At 36.9% G+C, this 26,750-nt stretch overlaps 1 protein-coding gene across 1 annotated transcript; it reads right to left on the bottom strand.

Moving 5' to 3' along the window:
• Positions 1-24,568, bottom strand: ITM2B (integral membrane protein 2B). Its single transcript, XM_022574833.3, has 6 exons — positions 24,274-24,568; positions 5,125-5,253; positions 3,438-3,644; positions 2,512-2,622; positions 1,873-2,023; positions 1-731 (listed from the first exon to the last, which is right to left on the bottom strand). The coding sequence occupies exons 1-6, from the start codon at positions 24,388-24,390 to the stop codon at positions 646-648; spliced, it is 801 nt and encodes a 266-aa protein (XP_022430541.1). The 5' UTR covers positions 24,391-24,568; the 3' UTR covers positions 1-645.
• Positions 24,569-26,750: the final 2,182 nt, after the last annotated feature.

Genomic DNA, 26,750 nt, shown 5'->3' with positions numbered 1-26,750 from the left:
TTTAGTCAAACAACTTTGTGATATTTATATTCCATTGCACAGGTATAGATTATACAAATTAGTAATACAAGTTATTTCTTAAATTCCAAACATTTTCTAAAATATTATTATACCAGATGCCTAGGATATTAAAACATCAAGGTGGAAATCATACTCTAAATAGTTAAATATGACACTGAAAATACTACACATTTTAATTAGAGGAAAATTAAAATGTGTGCTCAAATGCTCTAACAAACTAAGTAGCAGGGCAACAACTACAAATAAGTCACTGTGGTCCATTTTTACGTATGCATATATATGATTATTAGATAACCCCTCCTCTTGAAAATGCATAATTAAAACATAAAAATCTGGATAAATGAATTAATGAAATTTAAACTCTTCCTAAGATCTACGGTGAAGTGTACTATTACCTATGACTTCATACAACTACTAATTCAAGATAAAAGACACCACACTTGGAAAGAAAAAAAGATTTTTTAAAGATAATGGTTTTAATTGAGTTAATGAGATGAAAAACCGTGAAGCCCTGTGTTCTACTTACATGAAAGAAGATTTTAAAAAATTATCACTGCACAAAATACAAAGGGTGGGGTTATGCTGTGGTGTTAAATTTTTCTCCATAATGTTTTTCTTCACTGTTCAAGAACAAATTAAAGTTTCCACAGCAAATTTGTTTTCAAAATGCCGAATCATAGCACAATTGCTGACTTCACGTTTCTGAATACCTGTTTGGAAGGGAAAATTTTTTAAATTTCTGATTCTTCAGTAATAAATATTCATGTTAATTTTCACAGTTATTATTTAGACATAAAAAAATATTTTACTCTATATTCCATTAACTTCTATAGTTTGATTTTTTTTAACACTGCAGAAGTAGATTTTAACACTGCAGAAAATAATTTCCCTCTCTTTTCTAAACTAAGTATCTTAACAGATGATAGTAACAATAATAATGCCATACATATAAATTTATGACCCTGAAGGTAGTGGAAATGTTCTATGTCTTGACTGTGGTGGTGATTTGCTGAAACTCAGAACTACACACTAAAAAGGGTGAATTGTATTATATGTAAAATTATGACTTTAAAAAAAACTATGAACCATAAGATTATTTTAAAATGAAAGAAATCAAGCAGCAGGCTTCAGGTGACTCACCAGCCCAATGTGGGAGAACAGTATTACCAAAAGTGCTAACAGAAAGCCAGGAACGCACTTTAACTAGGTGCCACAGTTTCAGAGAAATCACACCATCGTGTATCTGCATGACACTCCTTACTTTCTAAAGCTCTGTCACGTGTACTTTCATTTTATTTTTACAATGATCTCGAAAAAAAATGGGAAGATAATGTCATCACGTGAGAAAACAAAGGTGAAGTGATTTGGCAAAGCTACATTAGTTGTGTCAATGCTCTTAATTCTTCAGCCAAATTCCTTTCGAACTAACCTGACTGTGGTTATCTTCAATGTGATCCAAAAGGCAAACTCTGCTTAGAACCTAGATCCCTGAGCATACAAATGAAGAGCTACTTTAGAGACCCTCTGGATAAGCAGAACCCTTGCACAGTACAGCTCAACCAAAGGGGTAGGATGGAAAGGTGGACTGGGTGGCCATATGCAAAGTGAGGTAAGAGCACCTCAAGGGAATGACATTTCACATTCACCTATTCTATCTGAAAAGAGTAGATTTAGAATTAAGATGACTCTTCGGAAATCTAGAAATACTATACTATGTACAATATAGTTTTATTTTCTCACTCACGGCAAGTGTATTGGTAACAATGACTAGCTTACCTCTAAATCTAATTTATTAACACAATGAAGTAAAACAAACTTTTTTGCCAACATTTTAACATTAGAAAGTATTACCTTTAATGGTTTCTCTGCGTTGCAGTTTGTAAGTTTCCTTGTCATGGCACAGTCGATAAATATAGAAACCCAGGTGATCAATGTGTTCAATGCGATCAGTGATGACCATGTGTTCATGAATCAGATATGACTGAGGCAAATACGTCCCAGCCTACATTTGGAAAAGAATATATTACACAGATATCTCAAAACATACATTGAACAGACAAGGAAAGCAGACAAAATTCTTAGAGATTATAGTACAGAACAGAGATTGGCAAACTACTACCCACCATCTGTTTCTATAAATAAAGTTTTATTGGAATATAGTTGTGCCCATTTGTTTACATATTGTCTATGGCATCAAAATTGATTAGTTGCAACACAGATCTTATTTTTTAAAAGCCTACGATTTATTCTCTAGCCCTTTAGGAAAACTTAAATATAATTTTAGAAATTACATTTTAATTTCAAAATATAAAGTATTAAAAGAAAAGAGACAAGGAAAAAATCCGAAACCACAAGTCTTAGTTCCTCATTGTAAAATGCTTATTAGCCATACTGTCAGTAAGATGGGCTCCTATAGGGCTAATTTCTCAACAAGGAATTCCAAGATGCTGTAACAGCATCAATAATAAGAAGTATTTGAAAGTTTTATACCTTTATGTTAATAAGTAACTCCAATAGGTTCCTGGGTGGCATAACAATGGAAGTGTTCAGAGGAATCACATAGCATTTATCCAGCTTAAGATCTAAATAGGCTGTGAGTTTCTGGGAAGAAAAAGATATATTTTCATTAGATTAATGTACAAATATTACCAATATACAGACAGGCAGCAACTGGATTTTTAAGAATAACTTGTACTATTAGAATGTGTAAATCACTTGCATTTCCACAAATCAAGAATTTGGTGGGGTAGGAATGGAAATAGTAATGGGAGAGGAAATTTTGCTACTAGTAAATACAGTTCTTATCAGATAACAACAAACTATTAAAATTAACTCAAATAAACTATCACCTGATTAAGAGACTTAGTCCCCAGTCCCCTCACTTATAGACCCTAATGCCCTCCAAGGCATCCATCTATTGTATATAAAAATTAACTTCTCTCCTATGCATGCATCTAGATTAGTACTAACTAGTTACCACCATCCACAGTTTACTAAGTCACACAGTTAACTAAGTCAATTAAATGATTTTGTGTTCTTACGGTTCAGATGAGAAACCTGATTGAGAAAGACTATCTCATAGGATGGTTTTGAGGATTAAAATGAGTTAAACTAAACCATGTAAACATTTAGATTTCTAAAAGCAATTTAGCAACAAAGGAAGAACAGCACATGGTGTGTATTAAGACAGACAAGGCAAGGGGAAGAAAGGTAGGTTCACTGAGGGTCTGCTTCAGACAGAAAGCCCATCACATGTTGGAGTTTATCTTGCAGGGCAGAAGAAACCCAAGGCCATTTTTTTTAAAAAGTAAAAAGTAAGCCATAAATAGAATAAATCAGCAAATACTGAAAATGAAACTACAAAAGCATCAGTTAAGGAAGTTGCATTCTTTCACAGTTCGGGGCACCTGGCTCACCTTGTTAAAATCATGGACAATGTTGGCAGGATCACTATCTGCAAACTCTGGGACGGGCACGCTGATGAATTCAACCTCATCTTCCTCAAAGATCTTAATATTTTCCTCAATGGTCTGGTAGCGAGCAGCTGGGGCATCTGCAGAAGGCTCATTTAAGATGACATCATCCTTGATGTACTTTATTCCACAGTAGTAGACGTCATCTGGCTGCAGAGAGTTTAAACACTATTTCAGCAGTTCAGTGGCAGACAGCTTTTCAAATGTAAGTATCACGTAAGCTGCCACCTTTACCTACATAGCATTTTGCTTGCAAACTCTTTCTTTTAGATGACAAGTCAGACAGCTTAATTACAGCGTTAACACATTCTTTAAGATCAGGTTTCAAAGTACTGTAAAAAACCGGTTTCAGAAGGAGAAAAGCAGCTGATTTCTCCTTTACTTTTTGTGTTCAACAAAAACAGAATGTAAGAGCAATTATCCATCTGGTGACAAGCAAATCTGAAGAAACACACAGGCCTATTTCTACCTGTAAGCCTTATTTTTATAAAAGAATATATTCAGAAACCAGTAATGTTTTTCTGAAAGAACATGCTTCTAAAACTTTTTGATGTGATTCACTGATTACATGATTTTTCTCTCATTAGCCAAGAGGGATAGTTTTTCTGAAATTTCCACAGGCATACAAGTAGTTCTGATTTTGCCTTAAAATATATCGCAATTAAGTGGAAAATATCAGATTATAGCAAATCATTATAAAGATTTTTTTTTAAAGTATGCATATATAATAAAGATTAGGAGCATATAACAAAATGTTAGGTCAACAAATATCTCTGGACAGTGGAATCGCAAATGATTTCTTTTATATAAAAATACATTTCTTGTAAAAAACTGCATTAGAAAGATGACTAGTATTTCACTAATATCTATCAACATGACATTATCTCAAAAAATATAGAAAATGAGCACAAAATTTACACATCCTATGTAGAATATTTCACTTTCTAAATAAAATCTATTTGTCAACAGTTTCTCCAAACTCTGGTATGTTAAAAGAAGTACACATACTGAATTATTGTCAGAGAAATATATCACAAAACAGAGATCATAAATCATAATCATTGTAATCAGAAGAAAAAAAAGGCTTAATCCACTGGGATTACTATTCTGTAATAAATTATAAACAACTTTTATCCTAAATTACTTCATCATTATTGCTGAAATCACATTCCTAAGAGAAACCAATGACTGGGGAAGAGGCAGAGAGAAGTGGAACCACTATACTCTGGGCCCAGGAGCAAAAGGCTATTGTGGGGAAGCCCAAAATGTCTATCAAATTATAGTTTATCAATATGACATTTGAGGCTGGTGTATCTATTCAACTGGCAATTGAAAATACTATAACTTAGCTATTAATTATGGTAGGAAAATTGAGGGTTAGTCAATTTTTAAAAATCATCCAGCAATCTATACCCTTTAGTCAGCAAAACAATGTTATTCTGCTTTTAGTGACTGTCTAATAGGTTCAGCAAACTTATGCTCAGGAGATTTTTTAACATAACTGTAAAATAGGACCACCACTCTGACTAAAGGCCACAGACAAAAAAGCACAGGCTTAGAACAGGTTTGGGTCAATTTTCTAATACACGTGAAGGAAAGGCAAAAATGTCCCTAGCATTTTCCCACTTACTTGAAGTGCAAAATATTTGTACAGGTATGCTCCTCCTAGAATGACACCTGCAAGCATAAATGCTAGTCCAAAGCACATGCACCAACACCAGGCTCTTCTTTGGCCAACTGGTACCACTTCATCTGGGTCCTAAAATATGAAAAAGACTGATGATCAATATCTTATCTGCAGTCAGAATCACAGAACTGTCAAGCCTGAAAGAAACCTTAATAATTATCATTTTATAAACAAAGATATAAAGACCAAAGGAGTCAGGTCTCTAATCAAAATCTACCCAGGAATGATTAAGTGGTGGTACCAGGACCCAGCCTAATGCCTCCTGAGCTGACACACCAGTCTTTTGGGAGAGTTCTTTCTTCTAACTTTCAATACCCCACCTGCCACCCATATCTCTAGAGCAATAAATTACATACGCCACAATTTCTATTTTCTGCGCCTAACTTTTAGTGATTAAAATATCTTCTAATATTTAAAAATTCAGAAGAGGCTATACGATACAACTTTGTCGTGCAAAATTCTGGTGCTGAGTCTTGTGTATTACAATGTCGGGGTATATGAGATTATTTATAAAATTATGTGTTAGCCTGCTGCAGGTAATTAGTATTTCATACTAGGTACAAAGCCATTCCTAACCAAACATAATAAAAATTTACACGAAAACTGGGGACAGACCAAATAATATTAAACAGATTCTTTAAACAATTAGAATCTCAAAAAAGTAGGACAAATGTATTTAAAATAATCCTGTAATTCCACTGCTCTACCCTAAAGAATTCCAGTTTAACAAAGTTCTTCATTTTTTTTTTTTTTTTTTTTTTTTTGGTAGTACACGGGCCTCTCACTGTTGTGGCCTCTCCCGTTGCAGAGCACAGGCTCCGGACGCGCAGGCTCAGCGGCCATGGCTCATGGGCCCAGCCGCTCCGCGGCATGTGGGATCTTCCCGGACCGGGGCACGAACCCGTGTCCCCTGCATCGGCAGGTGGACTCTCAACCACTGCGCCACCAGGGAAGCCCAAAGTTCTTCATTTTTAAGATATCAGTAGAAAACCGAGGAAAGACTTAGTAAGAGAAACTTATTAAGTCAAGAGACAATACAACTAGCACACAATTTTAGACTTCTGATTTTGACCCCCCTCAAGGAAATAATTTAGCACTGGAACATCATCTAGGGTCAGGATATTCAGTCAGATACACTCTTGCCCTTCTAACTCAGGCCCTCTACTGTCGCTTCAGAGTTATAGCTAATTTCTTATTTGTGCCCATGTTCATGTGCAAAGAGCTGACAAACAAATGAGATTAGCTGCTGGTGTTATATAACCAGTGGCTCAAGAAATAGGCAGCAAAAGAAAGGCTCCAGTTGACTTGAAACCAACATAATAAAAGATGATCTAGTAAGTAGTATGTGTGTACAGCCCTTCAAGTATATAACTCTATCCTTTACTTGGAAAACTCAATATGGGATGGATTAAGGGAGAAAGTAGACTTGACCTACACCTCCATAGATAAATAGGATATAACTTAAAAGTTAGGAAGAAAACCTGTATGAACAATGCTGGATACGGTTGAAGCAAGAATTCAGTGAGGAAAGAATGAAAGCTAAGGTTATGTTTTCAATTCTAAGATAAGGAATTTTAACTTGATACTACCGGGCTAAAGCCCAAGCCCAGATGTCCCAGCCAACCAAAAACAATTTAAAGCGCTTGGGTTGGTTGACGTTTAAACACAGAATTTAACACTGTAGAAAAAATCCCATTCAATCTAAGGATTGGCTCAAACACTGTGAGAGCATCACACTTTGCTAGGCATACCTGTCAATGTATGGTATGTATACTCAAGACAACAAGTACACTGCAAGGAAGTAGTGTGTACTGAGAATAAACCTAGAGGAATTTATCAAGCCATACAAGATACCCATCTGTGAACAGAAAGTTACAAGAATTCCACAGGAGTCATAAGGTATTATGAAACCTGAATGATAAAGTACATGTAGTGTTTTGCTTGAGCCCTTGTCTGAGATGAGAAACAGTTCCTAGCATAATTAATTTTAGGGTGGAGGCAGGGTGGGGAGACAAGAATGACAAATGGAAATAGTCATTTCTAAACATTTGGTATCAGCTGCTGAGATAGTCAAATGTGTGTACAACCCGCCCCTGTTTGGCAGGCTCTCTTCACTAGCAGCACTTAAAGGGATAGCCAAAGAGCATATGGGCAGACACTCGTAAAAGAATATGCAGCCCCGAAGGTTAAACTGCTAACAGTGTCCAGGCCTTTTGCTCTACCATTTTTAGCAGGTCAACAAACAATATTTTCAAGAATAAATTATAAACGTCTACTATGTGCCAAGAGCTGTGCTAGGCCTGGGCACGTAGCCTCTGCCAAGAAAGAGATCGCTCAGATCAGCCTGGAAAACAAATATACAAAAAACATAAATATGCCATAGGCTCTAACAGGAGAATGTAGAAAGCACAGAAGAAGGGCTGATTGGGAGAAGACTTCCCAGGGGAGAAAATACTGGAGAAGAATGAAGGACGAATACTTATTACCCATGCAGAAGACAGAGTGAAAGGGCATTATGTGTAGGGCAAAGAATGAATAAAATCACGGGGCCAGAATGTATGACATTCCACAGGTCACATGTGGTACGGCTGGAGTGCCCAGTATGGTGGTGAAGGGTACAGGGGCGAGAATGGAGAGGTTACTGGGGCAGGTCACAAAGGGACTTTGTGTAACAGGCTATGATGTTCATTCAAAAATCACATCTCAGGACTATGACAATAAAACAAAAATTTTAAATTTCTCAATTTCATCAAATTTCTTATAAAATACCTCATGTACTCACAGGTCATTTGTTCAGCACCTCAACCACGTGAACCATGGCTTAAGAATCAGGAAATAAGAGTCTGAATCTCCAAATTACAGACCCAAAGTCCATGTACCACAATCATCTATCTCATAAAAGAGGTAACAGGTCTTCAAAGTCTGTCTAATCTCTTTTTTTCTCTAAATTTCTATAAGGTTAGTATGGTAGCACCAAGCCAACCGTGGCACTTAGTTGGCACTCAACTAATACTTGATGAGGGAGTAGAATGTAGAAAAATTTTTTAAAAGCTTGGTTATTTATTTTTTTAATGACCCCAAAGTTACACATCAGCAGCCAGCCTGACAATGAAAGGTGGGGGCAACATAAGAATTTATGACGCACAGGAGACTGTGGCTTTTTAGCAAAGAATAGTAGCCCTAAGCACGCAGCCCAGTTCAACATTAAGGGCCTGTTATTTGCAATGTACTGTGCTAGATCCTGTGGGAAATTCAAACGTGATTAAGACATGGTTGAAATCTTAAGCAATTTACAGTCAAAATTAATAGTATGCATGACAAATAAATGACGTTCCTTGTTACAGTCTGAGTCACAGAGAAGGGATTAAAGTATATTCAAGATAGAAATGTTGTTAACCTAAGTGATTTAAAAATGCATTTTAAATGATTAAATTTTAAAACTTGAAAGAGTATACTTAGAGAAAAAAGCCACATGTTAAGATTTAAGAAAAACCCCACACGACCATCTCAAAATATGTAGAAAATGCATCTGATAAATTGTAACTCCCATTCATAATAAAATCTCTTTGCAAACCAGAAGAGGTGAAATTCTTTAACATGAAAAAGGCTAATAATCAAAAATCTACAGCAAACCTCATATTTAATGGTGAAACTTCAGAATTAAACCATACCCTTTCAAGTCAGGAATATGAGAATGCCCACTAAAACTGATTCTTTGTTTTCATTCAACATTGTACTAGAGATCCTAGGTAGTACACAAATGATAGAACATGAACTGATTAAAAGATTAGAAAAAAGAATACAAAGCTGTGATTATGTCAAATGATATATAACTGTCTATGTAGAAAATCTGAGAAAGTCACATTATTCAAACTAATTAAGAGTTCAGCAAAATTGCTGAAGATCAGTAATTAAAAATCAACTGAGTCAAAGATTTACACATAAATAGTCCTAGCATCATTATTCATAATAGCCCCAAAGCAGAAACAACACAACTATCCACTAACTGATGAATGGATAAAGTGTGGTATATTCATACTGAATCTCAAAAACACTATAGTGAAAAAAAAACCTCCAACGCAGAAGACTACCTATGAAAAGGAAAAACTATAATGACAAAAAACAGCTTAGTGGCTGTCACAGTGAAAGGAAGATGGAAGAAGTATGAGGAAATTTTTTAGGGTGATGGAAATGTTTCATATCTTGATTATGGTGGTGGATACATGACTTTATACAATGACCATAAATTCAATCAAACTGTACACATAAAATAGGTGCATTTTACTGCATGTAAATTTTACTTTAATATGGGGAATGAGAGAAAAAAATACCAACTGAGTTCCTATATACCAGGCAATAAAAGAAAGTCTAACAACACCAAGTGCTGGAGAAAGTGTGGAACAATGGGAATTGAGGACTTTTGCACAGTAGACAGGAGCTGGTACAAATGTTTTGAATAACAATTTGGCAGTACCTAATACAATTAAAGATACATATATCTTATGACCCAGTAATTCCATTCCTAATAACATAACCCTAGATAAACACTTTTGTACACAAAAAGAGGCTCAATAATGATTACTGCAGAATGGTCATTAAGGAAGAAAACTGGAAATAACCTAGTGTCCACAAGTAAAGAATAAAGTATTATGGGTTCATATAATTAAAGTCTAAATGAAACCAACTAGCACTGTTGATTTTGAGATTAATCTCAGAAACATAATGCTAACGCAAAAAAATTTAAAAAAAAAAACACCATATATTGAAGACTTAAAAAACATAAAAGGAAAAAAACATATAAATGGTACTACAAATTCTTTGTTTTTATATGCTTGGATTATTTCATAATTAACAACAAAAATCATAAAAATCATAAGAAAAAGGAAAACCACTCATGAACAAGAGCAACTTCACTAGGACATAAAACTTTACTTGGCCTAATTTAAAACAAGGCATAGACATTTCCTCCCCTTGTACTGCAATAAAACTGGTGCACCTTAAATGATGCTGATAAGGTAAAAGAACTCCCACAGGTGCTGTACAATTATCACCTCATTAATCTTCCTAAAACCTCAAGTTTTTACCCCAGTTTATAAATGAAGACGCTGAAGCACACACTGGCCTATAATCACCCCTCAGAAAGAAGTGGCTTCAAAAGCATTCTCACTCTTGCACTGTATTTCTGGTTCGAATAAATCTTATCATATGATAATAAAATTACTTAACCAATTATATCTTAAGCAAAATGAAGAGTAAATTCTGTTCTGGTACTTCAATTAGTTAAGAATTAGGTCACCTCAATCAGTTCCCTAAGAGGCTTCAGTAAATGTGCTTCAATTATAAACTTAACTCAGACAAAATGCAAGCGTTTTTCATATAATTTTTATTCTGTGCCCATACTAACAACTCACATTTCACGTCCTCTGGCATCTCTATGTAAGCCTTCTTTGTAGAATGAATGAAGAGACACTTTTTCAGAGCTTCCCAGACATACTATTTTGCATTATTAGAGCAAATGCAACAACACCACTTTAGGAACCAGAATACTAAAGAGGAAAATATCTCTTAGGGTTAAAAATCGTACTACAAAAAAGAAAAAAAGGGATGGCATAAAACACTTTATTTTTAAAAACAGAAATACAGAAAAGAACCAATACAATTTATTCAACTCAGAGTAGCATAAGCTACTGAACCTTCAGAAATATATTTATTTAGAAATATGTACTTTTTAAAACACATTCAGTAATATCAATAAATAGGGGTTGCACAGGCCAGCTGCCCATGGATGTGTTGTTTGGCCTGTACACTGTTTTACAAAATACAGAATTAGCTGCCAACATTAAATATATATATAATAATTCAAATTTTCACAGATTTCTCATCAATGTTCTAGTTTTCTCAACTCCTCCCTCATCATTTTTCTTCCTAGTGAAGACCAAACATACCAAGTACTTTTCTACAGTGTTGCTTGGTTTTGAGCCTTGACTTTCATTTCCAGCTATGACTGGGTATGCTTCCTTCTGAGAACCTAATTTTAAACTACTTCTCCATATAAAAGGGTTTTGAGTTCTGGGTTTTAGAAACTGGATTAACATGGTGAATAAAGCAGCTGAATCCTTTAAGTGACAGAACAGGTATTCTTTTGCAAAGAACAAATCCAAGCATGAATGGCATAAGCAAACCAAAAATGGTGACAGAGAGAAGCTCGGATTGGACAAGCTCAGAAAAACCACAGTCCAAGAGCTCAGGGAATAAAAGATGGTCCAGACAACACCCAGTCCCCCGGACAGACAGAAACAATGAGAATGACAGAAACTACTCATGGTATAATACCATCTGTATGAGGTTCTGGCTAAAGGTGAAACGACAGGAACAGAAAACTGGGACAGGTGTGACACTCAGGATTGACTACCAAGTGATATTAAAGAACATTTTGGGGTGAGGAAAATATTCTGCATCTTGACTACAGTGATTACGCAAGTGCACGTATTTGTCAAAATTAACAGAACAGTATAAAGCTAGAAAGGCTGAAAATTTCAGTATGTAACTAATACTCCAGTATATTCGAATTCCTCTCCTTTCCCAACTTATGAGGAGCAAGGAGAGTGTTTTTTCCTAAGAGCCCATTAAATGATACTGAAGAAGATGAAAAAGATATAAACTTTTAAGAAAGATAAGGATGAAAAGATTGACAGCAGACAAGAAATCTCAAAATTTTGGAGGATGGGAAACAGACAAGTGGTATTTTAACTTCTCTGTCTCAATCACCTCATCATTAATGGATTAATAATAGCACTAATCTCATAGGGTTAGTGTGGGGATTAAATGAGGAAATACAACTGAAGTATTTAGATCACTGCTTGGCACAGAGTATATAGTAAGTGCTAAGTAAGTGATAGCTATTAGTATTATCCCCACCACCATCTGACTTAGCTGGGAAAGGTAAGCTGAAACAGGTATCTTCTTGGAGTAAAGCCAATAAAAAGTAATCTACACCTTTCATTTTTTAATATTCCTTCTTTTTTCCTTTCATAATACTTTACTGATGCACAGAAATAAATTTAACTTGTTTTGTTAAAATATACTCATGATTTAAATATATATATATATACTCATTAATTAAAATTGCTTACAAATAAACTCTCAAAATATGTTCACCCTTTAAAAAACAAACAAACAAAAAAGCAATCTACAGCAAAATACTGAAAAGGCCAATTAAAAAAGGCGTTACTGGAGAGGAAAAGAAAATGACTTCCTATTCCAATAAGAATTCAAAAATAAAAACCTTGGTCATCATTTAAGATCTACTTAAAAAAATTTCTAAAATGTTTTCCTAACTATACTCTTTGAACCACAGAACTTACACAGGCAATCGTTCCAACTGATTACCATCATGTAGGATACCAGTGCCATCCATTTGCCACTGGTACATGTTCTATTCAGCTGGCTTCTACCTTAGTTTTCTTTTCCCAGCGTGGAAAAAAGCAACAAAAAGACATGATCCAGCAACCTGTTCACCATTAATAGCAGCAATTCATTACCAAATATATTCTGCTATATGTAAAACACAAAAATCTATGGCTAAGAAGCTAAAAATCTATAAAGACACCAAACATTTGTTTGCATTTTCTCTTGCTCATTTAAATCAGTAATCTGAATTTTATTTTCTCATTTGACTTTTCAGGTAAGATTGATACTATCTCAACTAGGGTGAGAAAGTCCACATGAGAAATCTTATGTCTGAAATGCAAAAAGGGAGCAGCTTTCCAAGTGATTGGCATTATATGGATATTAATGTTACTGCATTATTTTACACTTGGAATAGGGAGAGATTTTTAAAAAGAGAAACTAATCTAAAATTACAATGTCAGGACTTCCCTGGTGGTCTAATGGTTAAGAATCCGTTTTGCAATGCAGGGGACGCCAGTTCGATCCATGGTCAGGGAACTAAGATCCCACATGCCAGGGGGCAACTAAGCCCACGCCACAACTATAGAGCCTGTGCGCTCTGCAGCCCGCGCACCACAACGAAAGATGCCGCACGCCACAACCAAGACCCAACGCAGCCAAAAAATAAGTAAATAAAATAAATAAATATTTTTAAAAATTAAAATAAATAAAATTACAATGTCTACAAAACCAATTTCTCATTAATGTCCTTTTTTGTTAACAAATCCTACGACACATAAGCAGCAAAACAGGAATAAAAAAATTAAAATTTTAAAGCCATTGCATAACAGTTCAACTACTGTTAGAAATATGAAATCTGAACCAAATTATTGGCATTATATAAAATTAGCACATGCCTAGGTTTAAAAAAAAATAGGCCAGAACTATAAAAAAAAATTAGGCTGTAAATGCTTTTAGTGCTGGATTGTAATTTAATCACTTTTTATATCATTAGGGACAAGCAGAGTATCTGGTACATAGCAGAATATTAATATAGGAATACCTTAAGAGCCTTCTATTCTTTTTCCTACTTACTAATATTTTAAAAGATGACCATCATTTAAATATAGTGTTTATTCAATCTACACTGAAGAGAAGTGTACTAATGATAATACTTTATGAAATTTCATCAGGTTTTCCAATTCATATTGGTGAGATTAAACAACAGCATTATATACAAATGATATTTACTGTTAATAACAACCTTTACTAGGGATTGATAAATTGGTCAAGATAGATTTCTTCTGCCACTGGCTGAATCATGAGTTCATATTGTTCCTAATAAGAATATCAACTGTCTTCCTAAAAATTTTAAGTATGATAGGAAGGCTCTACTCTATAATTCATCATAAAATTATGTGTCAAGATTAGAGGGGGAAAAAAGCAAACCTGTTCTGGACTCATTTTTGTATATATCTTGGATTTTAATGTCATTCAACGAGATAACTATACATTTGTATTCAAATGAGTCATTCCATGTAAAATGCAAAACTTCTGCAGAGAAAATTCCAAGTATATTCTTCTAAAAACATAAGGTAATTCAAATGTGGAAAGTTACATCTCCCATCCAAGTTTAAAAATTTGAAAGTTATATAAAATGACTATTAGAAAACATAATTCCAGTTCTTGAGATCAGAGATATTTGTCTCTCTAGAGTGAACATGTAAAAAGTGCCTTGAACCTATGCCTAGCACCAAATGCATGTACAATAAACACTCAATAGTCATTTGATCTTGCTCCCTTATTCTACCACTCTCCTCACCCTTGGATCCAGGGGGTTGTTTTCCTGTGAAAACAGACACAGATGTTTAAGTAGGCTGTGATTAAATTGGTTTACATGGTTGGTCTCTCTGAGTTACACCAGGGGCCTCCTGAAGGTTGAGGTGTTTAGTGAATTTTAAATCCCTAGTATATGGTCTGGCCATGCAGTGGTAGGTGCCTCTGAATATGTGATCAGTGTACTTCTCAGGAAGAAAAGCTCCTGTATGAAAGAGCCATGAAAGCTCATTTAGTCCAATACATCATTTTACAGATAAATATAATGAGGCCCAGACAATTTAAATAAAATTATTTGTGCGGTATCACCAAATAAGGCCTGACTTATCATCTGATTCCATGTGCACACCTTAGGGAAGGAAAATCATGGAGCTATTAGGTCAATGACCTACCTAAATAATAGGTTAGGCAAATTAACTCTGGTAATAAGTGACGTGATACCATGTTACAACTGGATAACACTCATATCCAACCAGAAACAACATAGCCTAGCCTGAGTTTCTACAGATTTTTCCTATCGTAATAGGTTTACTTAAATTGAGCCACACTCCTAGTAAGCACTATGTGTATGTGTTAACCGTTACAACAGTAGTGTTCGTATTATTAACATGTTGACAAAATTAATAGAATTTTTCTCTATTATTCATCAAATTACAAAGGATAGTAACAGAAAGTATTAAAATCATATGCACATGAAGGAAAAACAATCAAGAAAAATAACTCAGGCACACTAGCATATAAGCATTTCAAAATCAATGAAAAAGGCAAGATATTGTTACAAAAATGAACCTAACTTAGAGGAATAAAGCCACAAGGCAAAAACCATGAAGTTGGTAGTGAGTGAGTTGCCTCTAATATTACTCATGAAGAAGACAATTTTGGAACATTAAAAAGGGAGACAAGAAGATACCTCTTTTTAGGTCATCCTGTCTGACCTTAAACTGGTGTTAATAAAAATGCACATAGTTTCCATTATTATCTATTATTATCATTAAGCCCATTTTTAATGTTAAAGAAAATATTCTAATAAATCTTAAAGCTATGACACAGCTGAGTTGAAAGTTCTATTATTGATTTCCAGTTAAATGGTTATCTTTACCTCCTCCTGAAAGCTCAACAGAGTGATAGTAAAGGGATAAATAAATAAACCTTAAGCCAGAAAATGGAAATGACAGAAAACAAAGTATGTCAATAACAATTACGAAAGCTGAAAGCATAAGGAAAAAAATCTCAAGCTTCTAGAGGAAAAACGGAACAAAACTGGTCATATTCAAAGAACCAGGAATCAGAATGGCATCAGACTAGACGATAACGGAGCAATGCCATCAAAATGCTGAAAGAAAATTATTGCTAACCTAGAATTTTATGCCCAGATAAATTATCAATTAAACGTGAAAACAGAGTAAAGACTCTCAGACAAGTAAAGTTTAAAAAAATAACTGCGCTCAGATGCTTTTTCTTGGATTTATAAAACATAAGATCCAACTTAGGATGGAGGCAAAGGCAGAACAATTCCAGGATAATAATTACTCTCAGGACATCTGTGTAGAAACATACCTAGAATACAACTAGTCTGGGTGGAAAGACTGAAAAATGACAAATGAAATATCGCCAAGAAAAATATGGAACTCGGTAAGTTATCTGATAAGTTTGTAGATACAAAAGACAATTATACTGCTGTCAGAGAGTATCAGGATGAATTAGCAATAAACAGAAAATTAAGCAATCCTCCCCCTTGACCCAAGAAGTCAATTATCAAATGCAGGGGAAATAAAAATGGTTTTGTACAAGAAAGGAAGTAGAATAAGCTATACTACTTACTCCAATGTAATGCAGTATAACTACATTAACTAGTAGTTATACTGCATTACTACTTACTCTGTGTAAGTTTCATGTCAATTATAATAAAACCATGGACTATCAATTTAACCAGTCATTACTATAACTATACTAGGAGAACAGATTATGTATATACCATGTAAATATATAGAAAAGGCTAAATATTCACTTTCCATATTAGGAAGCCAGTAGGTAATATCTAAAATTGCAAAAAACACAAATGAAAACAAAAACCATTAAACAGCAAGTACTTAGAGTAGACGTTCTCCAAATGTGCTCCAGGGACACCCTTTCAGGGGATCCACAATGTCAAAACTATTTTCATAATAAAAATAAGACAGGGGCTTCCCTGGTGGCGCAGTGGTTGAGAGTCCGCCTGCCAATGCAGGGGACGCGGGTTCGTGCCCTGGTCCGGGAGGATCCCACATGCCATGGAGCGGCTGGGCCCGTGAGCCATGGCCGCTGAGCCTGCGCGTCCGGAGCCTGTGCTCCGCAACGGGAGAGGCCACAGGAGTGAGAGGCCCGCGTACCGCAAGAAAAAAAACAACAACAAGCTCTTGGGGTCCTCAACAATTTTTTAAGAGTACAAAGGGGTCCGGAGGCCAAAAGGTTTGAGAACCACTAATTTAAGAAGTGGGTTCCAAAAAAAAAAAAGTGGGTTCCTCAGAGACAGGGCAGGACTAGTATTTGCATTTTAAAGCTAAATTAATACTTTGATTAAATCCAAAATTAGATTTATAAAACTCTATCAACATCTATTACATAATGAGAAATATACTTTTATACAAAAATGGACATAGCTACTGAATGCTAAGGATTTTTAAGTTGCAGGAACAGCTCCTCACCAGAATACCTTGGGGAAACAGGGTGTTATTTATCAACAATCTTGTTATGTAACTGACATGTGAGGTAGGGATAAGCAGTAATGGTAACACAAGAAGTAATATTCCAAAACAAGCATGATGAGGGGGGGAAAAGTGGGACTTTTAAAAGATGGGGATGGGGAAAAGCATTAACATTTAATTGAGTTTCTATGAACTAGGGACAGTTAATTCCATCACAAGAACACTATAAGGTTGGTACCACTATACTATTTTACAAATGAGGAAACTGAGGCTTGGGAGGTTTCCAGACTTGCCCAAGTTATCAGATCCAGGTAACAGTATTAACTTTTGCCAGTAGGATCTAACACTATGTGAAAATAGTGTTAAGTTTGAGGTATTAGTTTATAAAAAACAATACAAAATGAATAAATGCTATGCTTCATTAATTTTCTACTTCTATCTTGAAGTCTACTTCTAGAAATCTTTAAGATGTAGTAGTGCCAAATAAAAGTTTGAATTGTTAAAAAAAAAAAAAAAAGATGTAGTAGTAATAATAGCAGCTGATAGCTATTCAGTCTTACTCTGTTCCAGGTATTGTGATCAATTTTTTACAGATTATCGTATTTCCCAGTTAGCTGATGGAGAATCAGAGAGTTGGAATAATTTATCCAAACTAACACAGTAAGTCGTAGAGATAGGATCTAAATCCTAAAGCACAAACTGCATAGTCTAACTTCTCAATAAGTAGACAGTGTGGTTTCCTGAACTATACCCCTTTTTGGAGTGAGGGAACTAGGCCAAACAAGAGAAATTGATTATTTCCCCCCAACCATTTAAAAATATAAAAAATCATTTTTAGATCACGGGTTATACAAAAACAGGCAGCAGGCCACAATTTGGACACCTGGGCCATAATTTGCCAGCCCTGCTCTCCACGGTAAAGGAGACTGTAAAATGGTGGCCTATGTCAGTCTTCAGTGTTTCTGCCTGAAATTCTGGTATGAATTAGTTGTTAATACTGAAAAGTCAAGTTTTAAACAAAAACCCTGATTGTAGCTTGCCTTTAAAAACTGGAGGATCAAGCAACACTGGATCCGTTTTTTTTTTTTCGATGAAAATGAAGAATATTCTAAGTTGTTTAATATGGGGGTGAAAAAAAAAGCCTAGCTTCACTATATCATTTGCTTGGGCCCAGGAGTATTGAGTTTGCCGTCTCTGCTTAACATGCCTAGCACTGCCCTAGATGGGATTGGGAAATTTTTTCCTAGCACTAATATGAAAGCAAGGTAAAATAGATTGAAGAGAAAACTATAAAATAAAAAATTTTAAAAACTGACATGGTATATATAGTAGAAAAAAAATACTAGAGAGACTGGCTGACAAAATGGATTTTAAGAAATGCAGACCTAGGGAGTTCGCTGGTGGCCTAGTGGTTAGGATTCTGGGCTTTCACTGCCGTGGTGGCCCAGGTTCAGTCCCTGCTTGGGGAACTGAGATACTGCAGGCCATGCGGCTAGGCCAAAAATAAATAAATAAACAAAATTTTAAATAAACAAATAAAAATTTAAAAAATAAATAAAAATCGCAGACCTCGGTGGACCAACTCTTAAAGTCATTTTTCCCAGCATAAAGAGGATTCTTCTTCTGGACATTGCAGTAAGTGATTTACTTAACAATGCGACTTACCTTTTTGGTTTTTATATTAAATAATTTTAAACATCATAATCATGTTTAAAGCAGAGAAAACAATCTAAGATTTACGCTTTATTCTTAACTCGTTATGCAAAACATTTAAGTCTTGAAAAGTAATTTTGGCATTAAAAGTTAAAACATTCAAATATACAGAACTCCATTAAAACTTCTCATTTTTCAAAGTATGAAATTCAACTATGCCAAAAAAGGCTTATGCAAATATTTCAAAATCTTAAAGTATTAAATACCTAACGTCATACTTAGTGTCAATTTCCCAAATAAACTCCCTACATGTTTAACTTGAAAATGTTTAGGATTTATAAACTGTGCAAATTTAATTTCAACATTAATTTCTCTTCTGACAAATATATTTTAGCTTTAAGTCATATAATTACTGCTAGAAACTTATCAACATTAAAAGATAAATATTAAATGAAAAATTAGAACATCCCTCTATCATAAAAATAGTAATTTTTTCATTTCTGAAACTCAAGATTGAAAGTCTTCTGCATAAGAAGTCTCTGTTATTCTTACTTGCTTTTCCCCCAAATGGCAGAATTATAGAAATACTTCATTCTTTCTTTTCCTCTAATCAATTAAAGAGCTCAAAAAAAACTTCAATTGTTGAAAAACAATTTTGTTCAACTGTTGGTAACACATAAAATAGAGGATTATACTGTAGATTTCTTTAAAGCTATTAAGTACACGTATCATAAATACTGATTAAAAGGGATAATCACAATTAAATGATTTTTTAATGATGTTCTTAGTGGCGTATCTACAATAAAATTTCTAATTTTCAACTTTCAGTGGCCTACCCTATAAAACTTTCATTGTTAACCTCTGTGCAAGAAAATGAGAGCCAAGGAAATAACTCTACACATAAGCTTCTTGAAAACATAGCTCCAGTGTTGCTACTTTCTACAGCATTTTGACAAAAACCACCACATGCTGTCAAATCCTTTATTTTAACAGGCAGCAGTTATGGCCTGAAAAGTCCTTTGATGGTAAAGTCCTTAACTCCTTTAGTCTAAGCTCTAATAAAAAATGACAAGTTTACCGAAAAGTTTAAGAGGATGCATTCACTGATGTCATTTTGAAAAGACACAAATTTTTCTGGCTCTTCCTCTACTGACACTATGACATACAAAGGAGTCCAAGAAGTTTTAGTTATACCATGAATTCAGAAAGTATTTTCCTTTTGGAAAAAAGAAAATGACTTTCAAGTAGAAACTCATTTAAGTTATGGTATTAGAGAACAAATAAATAAAATGTCCCACCTTACATCAAGCTTTAGCAATACATAATGAAAACTTCTAAAGTTAAATTCTAAATTAATTTAAATAGGCCTGTACCATGTGTTTCAAGAGATATTTCTGATTAAAATAATACTTCCATTCACTTAAACCTCTTATATGGTAGAGCTGATATTCCATAACATCTTACAGGTTTATGATTTTGCCAAGGATAATATACTTGCTTCTATCTAGTCCGGAGAAAATAAGTTTAAGATGACACTGGGAAGACCCCAAGCAGGTAACCTCCAACTGCACGACATGCAATTTTGTCCACCCTTTGCAGCTGCAGCAGCCCGTGAGGCGTGTGTACACAGGAGGTCCTGCCAAGTCACTTGGTAGGCACAGGGGCAATTAATTTGTCTCCCAGAACTAATCCTTCACTTCAGACATCAATATCCTCATGAAGAACTAAACTGCAGTGACTGTAAAGTGTTTGCTGGCCAATGTTGTTTACAGACACCTAAGTTACACAGCTAGGTAATCATTCGCACTTCTGTTAAAGGGAACCAAGCTCCCCATCCCTTCTGTAAACATCAAAACATTTCAGTAAATGTCATCATATTTTATGTTCCTTCTCCCCTCTACCTCCCCAAAACCAGAAAATACAATGAACACCAACACCACCAAAAGGCAGAATTACCAGTCCTGTTTATGCAAGCAGAAATGCCAGAAAGTGTAAAGAATTAGGATCCAAGTAGCCATTTTGTGACGGGTAACTCAGAACTTACTGGGTTAGCAGTCCTTCACTTATGCTTCCATCCTGCCCCATCTTTTCCGCTCCACGAGCATTTTACTTTTCCTTTTAAGGAGGTCTGCAACTACAACTACGATGCACAGCAGAGAAGAGGCAACACTATTTATCAGCAAAACAACTTGCACGGATACCTATGAAGGAAACTTGAGCTTCTTCGACGCCTGAGATCGGGAAAGGCATTGCCTAATTAGGCATGACAACAGAAGTTGTCATTGACAACTACTGTTCTACAGTGAGGTAACCCAAAATGAAAATTGAGCGTATTACATAATACCTCTATCTATCTCCTTTCTCTGTGACCCATGGCTACTTAATATGAGGAAGGAATGTAACATGCTGAACATGGGGAGGAACAAAGGGAACAGTCTGATTAGGGTGAGGAGGTAGTTATTTTTTTCACAGTTAAAACAATTTGATTCCTGCCAAATATAATTACGTAATTCTAGCATTTTCATAGAATTTTAAAACTGGAAGAGTCCTTTACAGACCATCTGCTCCTACCCTGTCATCTTACACATAAAGAAATCTAAAAACTTAAGCCCAAGATCAAGTAGTTGTGTAATGACAAAACTGGGACTTCCGACTCAGGACGTTAAGTATTTTCTTTGATATTTACATATATATAACAATTTTCCAAAGTTCAAAGTAGAAACACAAACATTCATGAATGAATTGCTGCCTCTAACATAAAACATGCATACAATTTCAAATTCACCTCTATTACACAAAACATAGGGGAAAATGTAGGGCAAGAATAACAAATAGCAAGCTAGTTGAGGTAATATAATCAATAGACATGGCTGTTGGGATTAATAGCTACTGAAAAGACAAGACTGAAAAATGGGACAATGGAGCTGTTTCCAGAGGGTCCTCACCCAGCAGTGAGAAAAGGGATAAAGAAAAAGCAAAGGACAGGAGCAGTGTTAAAGTACTGGAATGCGTGTTACATAAGCCAGCTGACTGGAGTGGTAAGAATTCTTCCGGCATAAGGTCTGAAGAATCTGCATTTTTAAACCAGAATCCCAGATGATATCAGGTGACCCTTAAGAGTACATTTTGAGAAACAATGGTTTTCGGGATATCGTGGTCTAGGAGAGTTAAAGATACTCAAAATTCTTGTTCAGGGGTTCTGGCCCATTAACTAGCTAAACTGGATCCTCTCCACCAACCAGGCAAGGAAATGCCCCAGGCAAACACAGGAAGGCTGATTCTGTGCAGAATCCAGGGAGTCAAACTCAGTAGTTCCCCAGCACAGTCACCCCAAGGAGCCAGAGAACATTAAGGAATCACTGACCCAGCTTTAAGAGATCTTCCACAAATGTCTGTTATTAAGTAAGGTTTTCATTTACTGTTAAGTGACTGATTGTAAGGATTCTAGTTTTAATGTAGAGCAGTATTTTGTCACTCACTTAAGAAGTCTTTGAGCTTATAGCTAGAAAAAGAATTAGTCATTTTGTATCTGCCAATTCATCCATGACTGCTATGTGGTTACAAAGGAAGACTCTGGCCCTCACAGCTTTGTTCCAGTATTTTTCTTTGGCTATGGGGATCTGAGAAAATAGAAACAGAAAACATAGCACAGAGCTATGAATGGTTACTTTTTTTCCTGCTGCTATGACCATAGTATTTGAATACGGTGAAATTGTGAGAAATTCTGATAATCTGAAAACAGGGTCACCATTTCAGAAATGACAGTAAATGCCAAAAGTCAGATTTAAAGCTGCCCAGCAAATTATTTCTGATTTTTGTCCAGAGTTTCACATCTCTTTCACTACAGGAACAGGGAAAAGCCATCTGAAGTGACATCATCCAATCCTTTCTCTCTCTCTCTCTTTTTTAATAGGAGGAGTTATATTTGTTCATAGGATTTTTAAAAAGACAATAGGATTAAAATCTATCTAATCTCTATCTATGTATTTCAGTCTGTTATGACTGAGTACTTGACTATCAACTTATTTTAGGTACAATGAATGTTAGATAAACATAGAGCTAAGATAATAATTTGCTGCTGGAATTATCCTCTGTGGATTCCAAACATTTTCTCTTAAGATCAAGACGGTTTACAACGGATTCAGGAAAACAATACCAATACCAAAACTCTAATTCCTTTTAGGGAATCAGTCCACTTCCTATTTCAAGGCAAGACAGTAATTTAAAAGTCAACCCCTGACGTTTGTTTTCAACTAGAACATTTCCAAAAAATAAGTACAGGCACATCCAGATTGACGTTGTATTTTCAAACATTTTTTACAGTGTGTTTTCCAGTAGTAGTAATTTCCATTAGATCATATAAAAAACGATTATTACTCATACTTGCACAAATTATTAGTTTTTTTAAAGTTAGAACTAAGTTTACCCTACTTATAACAGGTCTTGAAAACTGCTAACGAAATTAAAAATTACGCAACATAAATAACTTCTACAATTGATTTCTACAGGATTAAAATTTTGCAGCCTAAAGAAGATCTCGTAGAAAGAGGCTGTGAGTCTTTCCTTTTTATTCAACTTCTGAGACAATTATAATCATACCTTAAATGAGAATTACTGTAAACCACTAAAACTTAGTACAATCATGGTCCCTCTCCTGATTTTTTGCTTAGGGCTAAAAGGGGGATTTTGTAAAATAAAGGACAATTTTACAAGGGACGTAAGACAAGTTTGTTACGTTTAGTTTCACTTAGTGTTAAGGGACTCTCGTAAAGATACTGATATCATTTAAAAGTCAATTGTGGGTTTTACACAGACATCCACATAGTAATTAGCGATCTTTACCGGGAATAATCGTTTTAATAATAAAATTAACAGCCAGAACCTACTCTGAGCAGACCGTCACCTTGCTTTCTCCTCTCGCCCGCTCCCTCGCCCCCCTCTCCCTCCCCAGACCCCACGGTGAAGTTCACCTGCCAATACCGAAGGGCCGTGGAAAAAGAGGAGATAAAGAAGAAAATGCTTTTAAAATTAACAGGCTTTTACAGTAGCCGGACTTAGTGCAAGGACTGTTCAGCCTAGAAACGAAAGTAGGAAGCTACAGAGGTATAGGCTTGTAATGATGTCAGCCATTTTAGGCACATTACACTGGGAGGAAGTGCCAAACTCCGCTGTTGTTTTTGTTGTTTTGCGTGCCGCCGCCGGTCTCCAGATCGACCGAACCCAGTCCTGGCCCCGGGCACGTTCCCGGACTGCACCAACGACCGTGCACTCGGCACCGTTCTCCAATCCTCCTCCCCGCAGGCCTCCCAAGCTCCCTATTCCGCGGCAGGCGCCGCTTTCCGCACACGCACTTTCTTACAAAGAAGCTGAGCCGGACAAGCAAGGGGAGCGGCCCGAGAAAAAGGAGAGCTCGGCCCTCTCGGGGACTCTGTCCCGCGCCCCGCGCCGCTTCGGGCGCAGAACAGCACCGGCCCCTCGCAGCTCTCCCGCGGGCCCAGCGCCCACTCCTCCGACCCCCTGGCCCTCGGACCTTGCAGTCCACGGCGACCGCGTTGTGGGGGATGATGAGCGCCTCCTCGCTGCTCTTGGGCTCGCCCTTCTTGGCCTCCTTCTGGGCCAGAGCCGAGTTGAACGTCACCTTCACCATGGCGCGGTCTGGGGCGCCCTCGGAGGGCGGCGGTGGGCTCGGGACGCGGGCTGCGGGCTCCTGGCTGCGGCTGCAGCTTCCTCGGCCGGGCTCCGAGCACGGCTAAGCGGCGGCGGCGCAGGATACTGCAGCACCAGCCCAGCAGCCTCGCAGCTCCCGGACGAAGACCGAGACTGTTCGCTTTCCCCCGGGGGCGGGGCCCGAGGAGGGCGGACGGGGGTGGTGGGCAGGGGGCGGGGCCGGAGGAGGGCGGGGTGGGGTCCTGCGGGCGGACCCGATGTGCAGAATCGAGCGGAGTCAGACCCTGCTCTCTCCCCGGTTCGGAGGAAAGATGTAGCCGGGAAGGGACGGGCGCTCCTGCGTGCGGGCCTGGATTTTGCAGTTTTGAATTAGCTTCCAACCAGTTTACCTCCGTGCACAATGTTGCAGCTGTGTAGCAAAATCGGGTGAACTTTACCGGTCTGTCGCGGATAATGGGTTAACCTCCGGCAGCGCCAGGCGGACCCTTCCCTGCCAGCTGCCCGCACCGAGAACCTAAAGGCCGTGGAATTTGGGGGCCTCCACACTTCCATTTTCTAACTTTATTGTGGAACCGACTCGGTGGAGCACAGAAATGTTTAATGCTCTCTATCCTTGTGACTTGTGATCGGACCTCACCCAAGGGCGTTACCTGACTCAGACTGGCCTTTTCTTTCTTCCCCCGGCCCCCGCCATCGCAAGGTCAACGGCTGCCCTGCCTAGTCCCAGAGCAGTTGGGAGGAAGTTTCTAGGCAGATTTGTATTTCATACATCTCACATTTCTAAAACAGAATGTTCCCCTCCCGTGTAGACTTGGACAAAATCCACAAGCACACGGGACTGATTTGCGACTCATATTCGATGATGAATCTTTAGTAGTTTTGTCCAAAATTTAAAAAAAAATTATGGGTAAAGCAATATTATGTTTTGAAGAGATTTCGCTTTCACCTAATTCAAGAGAGGCTAATGGCCTGCAGTGTTACTGGGTTAATGACTGTGTTAACAGATGGCCCTTTGGACAAATGGTTGATCTTGAACCCTTCTTCCACTCGGCTGTGTCCTGATTCAACCAGAGATGTGGGTGCACTCTAGAATGTTTCAGCTGCGGCAGCTCTGCCCTGAGTCAAGCATGAAGAAAGTAGGTTGAGTCTGAGTTTCTGGGGAATTTGGCCATGCTCAAGAAGGGGGTTAGGTCTCTCAGACCCTCCATAGAATCAGACCACAATTCCCTGCAAAACATCCCAAGGTCTCAGAATCTTTCAGATTATACATTTCCAAGAGTCATACTGGACTGAGGTAGAAACCCAGCCTAAACCAGGAGTCGGCTTAGGCATTCTGAAATTCGAGTGAAAATGAATTAAATGTTCAATTGAAAATAATAGTAAGAGTTAGGTTCCAGTCCTGGTGAGTACTGATCCTAGCTAGCCATGTGACTTGCAGCAGCTTATTTAAACTCCCTGGGCCTCCCTGGTTCAGGGATCAACTCTGTGGGGTTGACTCTGTGAACTGGCATAGTGTCAGAGATTTCTTGAGACACTACAATTGAAGACTAAGAAATTCTGGAAGCAAGATCTAGACGATTATAAATGATTATACTATATCCTTCCTGCTCCTCTTTTTGTTATGATGGAATGGTGGGGAAATACCCAAGGCATTTTGCATTAGAATTAGTAAAGAAAACAAAATTATGGACAGCACTATTAAACAAATTAGGAAACTGAGACAAAGAAAGAACAAAGGAGTTTGACAAAACCAGAAATTAACCACCCCCCTCCCATTTCTAGTCTAAAAGACTCAGGAATAAAAGTCTACGCCTTGTTTTGTGTACCAGCAGTGAGCAACAGTTTAAAATCAGTTGGCAAACAGTCTGGGAATAATCTCCTGGTTTTGTTTCTCTACTTTATCTGGTGTGTCTACAAAACTGTGTAGTACACAACAGAAGAGATAATGAAGAAGCTGCATCAAGACCAAGCAAAGCAAATCCAGTCTCGTGATTTGTAAAGGGTCACCCAGTGACCCTGGAAACTGAATGGAGGAGGAGGAGAGTCAATGACCCAACCAAAGAAAGTTAAAAACATAGTCATAAGTTACCACTAACCACTAAATGTAAAGGGAGTTTTAGAAGACCTCTGTGTGCCTTTTTCACATTGATTTTGAGAGAGTAAGAAGATGGGAGGAAAACGAGTCAGAGAAATAAATTCAAGAATCTTAGATCATTTAGATTTGTGTGATGTGCTTGGAAAGGGATTTCTTTTTCCTGGGTTCTTTTTTTTTTTTTTTTTAATATTTATTTATTTACTTATTTGGCTGAGTATGCTCTTTGTTGCCGTGTGTGGGATCTT

This window comes from Delphinapterus leucas, chromosome 18, assembly GCF_059928025.1.
Source record: "Delphinapterus leucas isolate spDelLeu-1000000601 "Yukka" chromosome 18, BTC_Dleu_Yukka2, whole genome shotgun sequence".
In the NCBI taxonomy this organism is placed as follows: domain Eukaryota; kingdom Metazoa; phylum Chordata; class Mammalia; order Artiodactyla; family Monodontidae; genus Delphinapterus; species Delphinapterus leucas.
The sequence above is the reverse complement of the archived record's forward strand: the minus strand, read 5'-3'. Positions and strand labels throughout refer to the sequence as shown.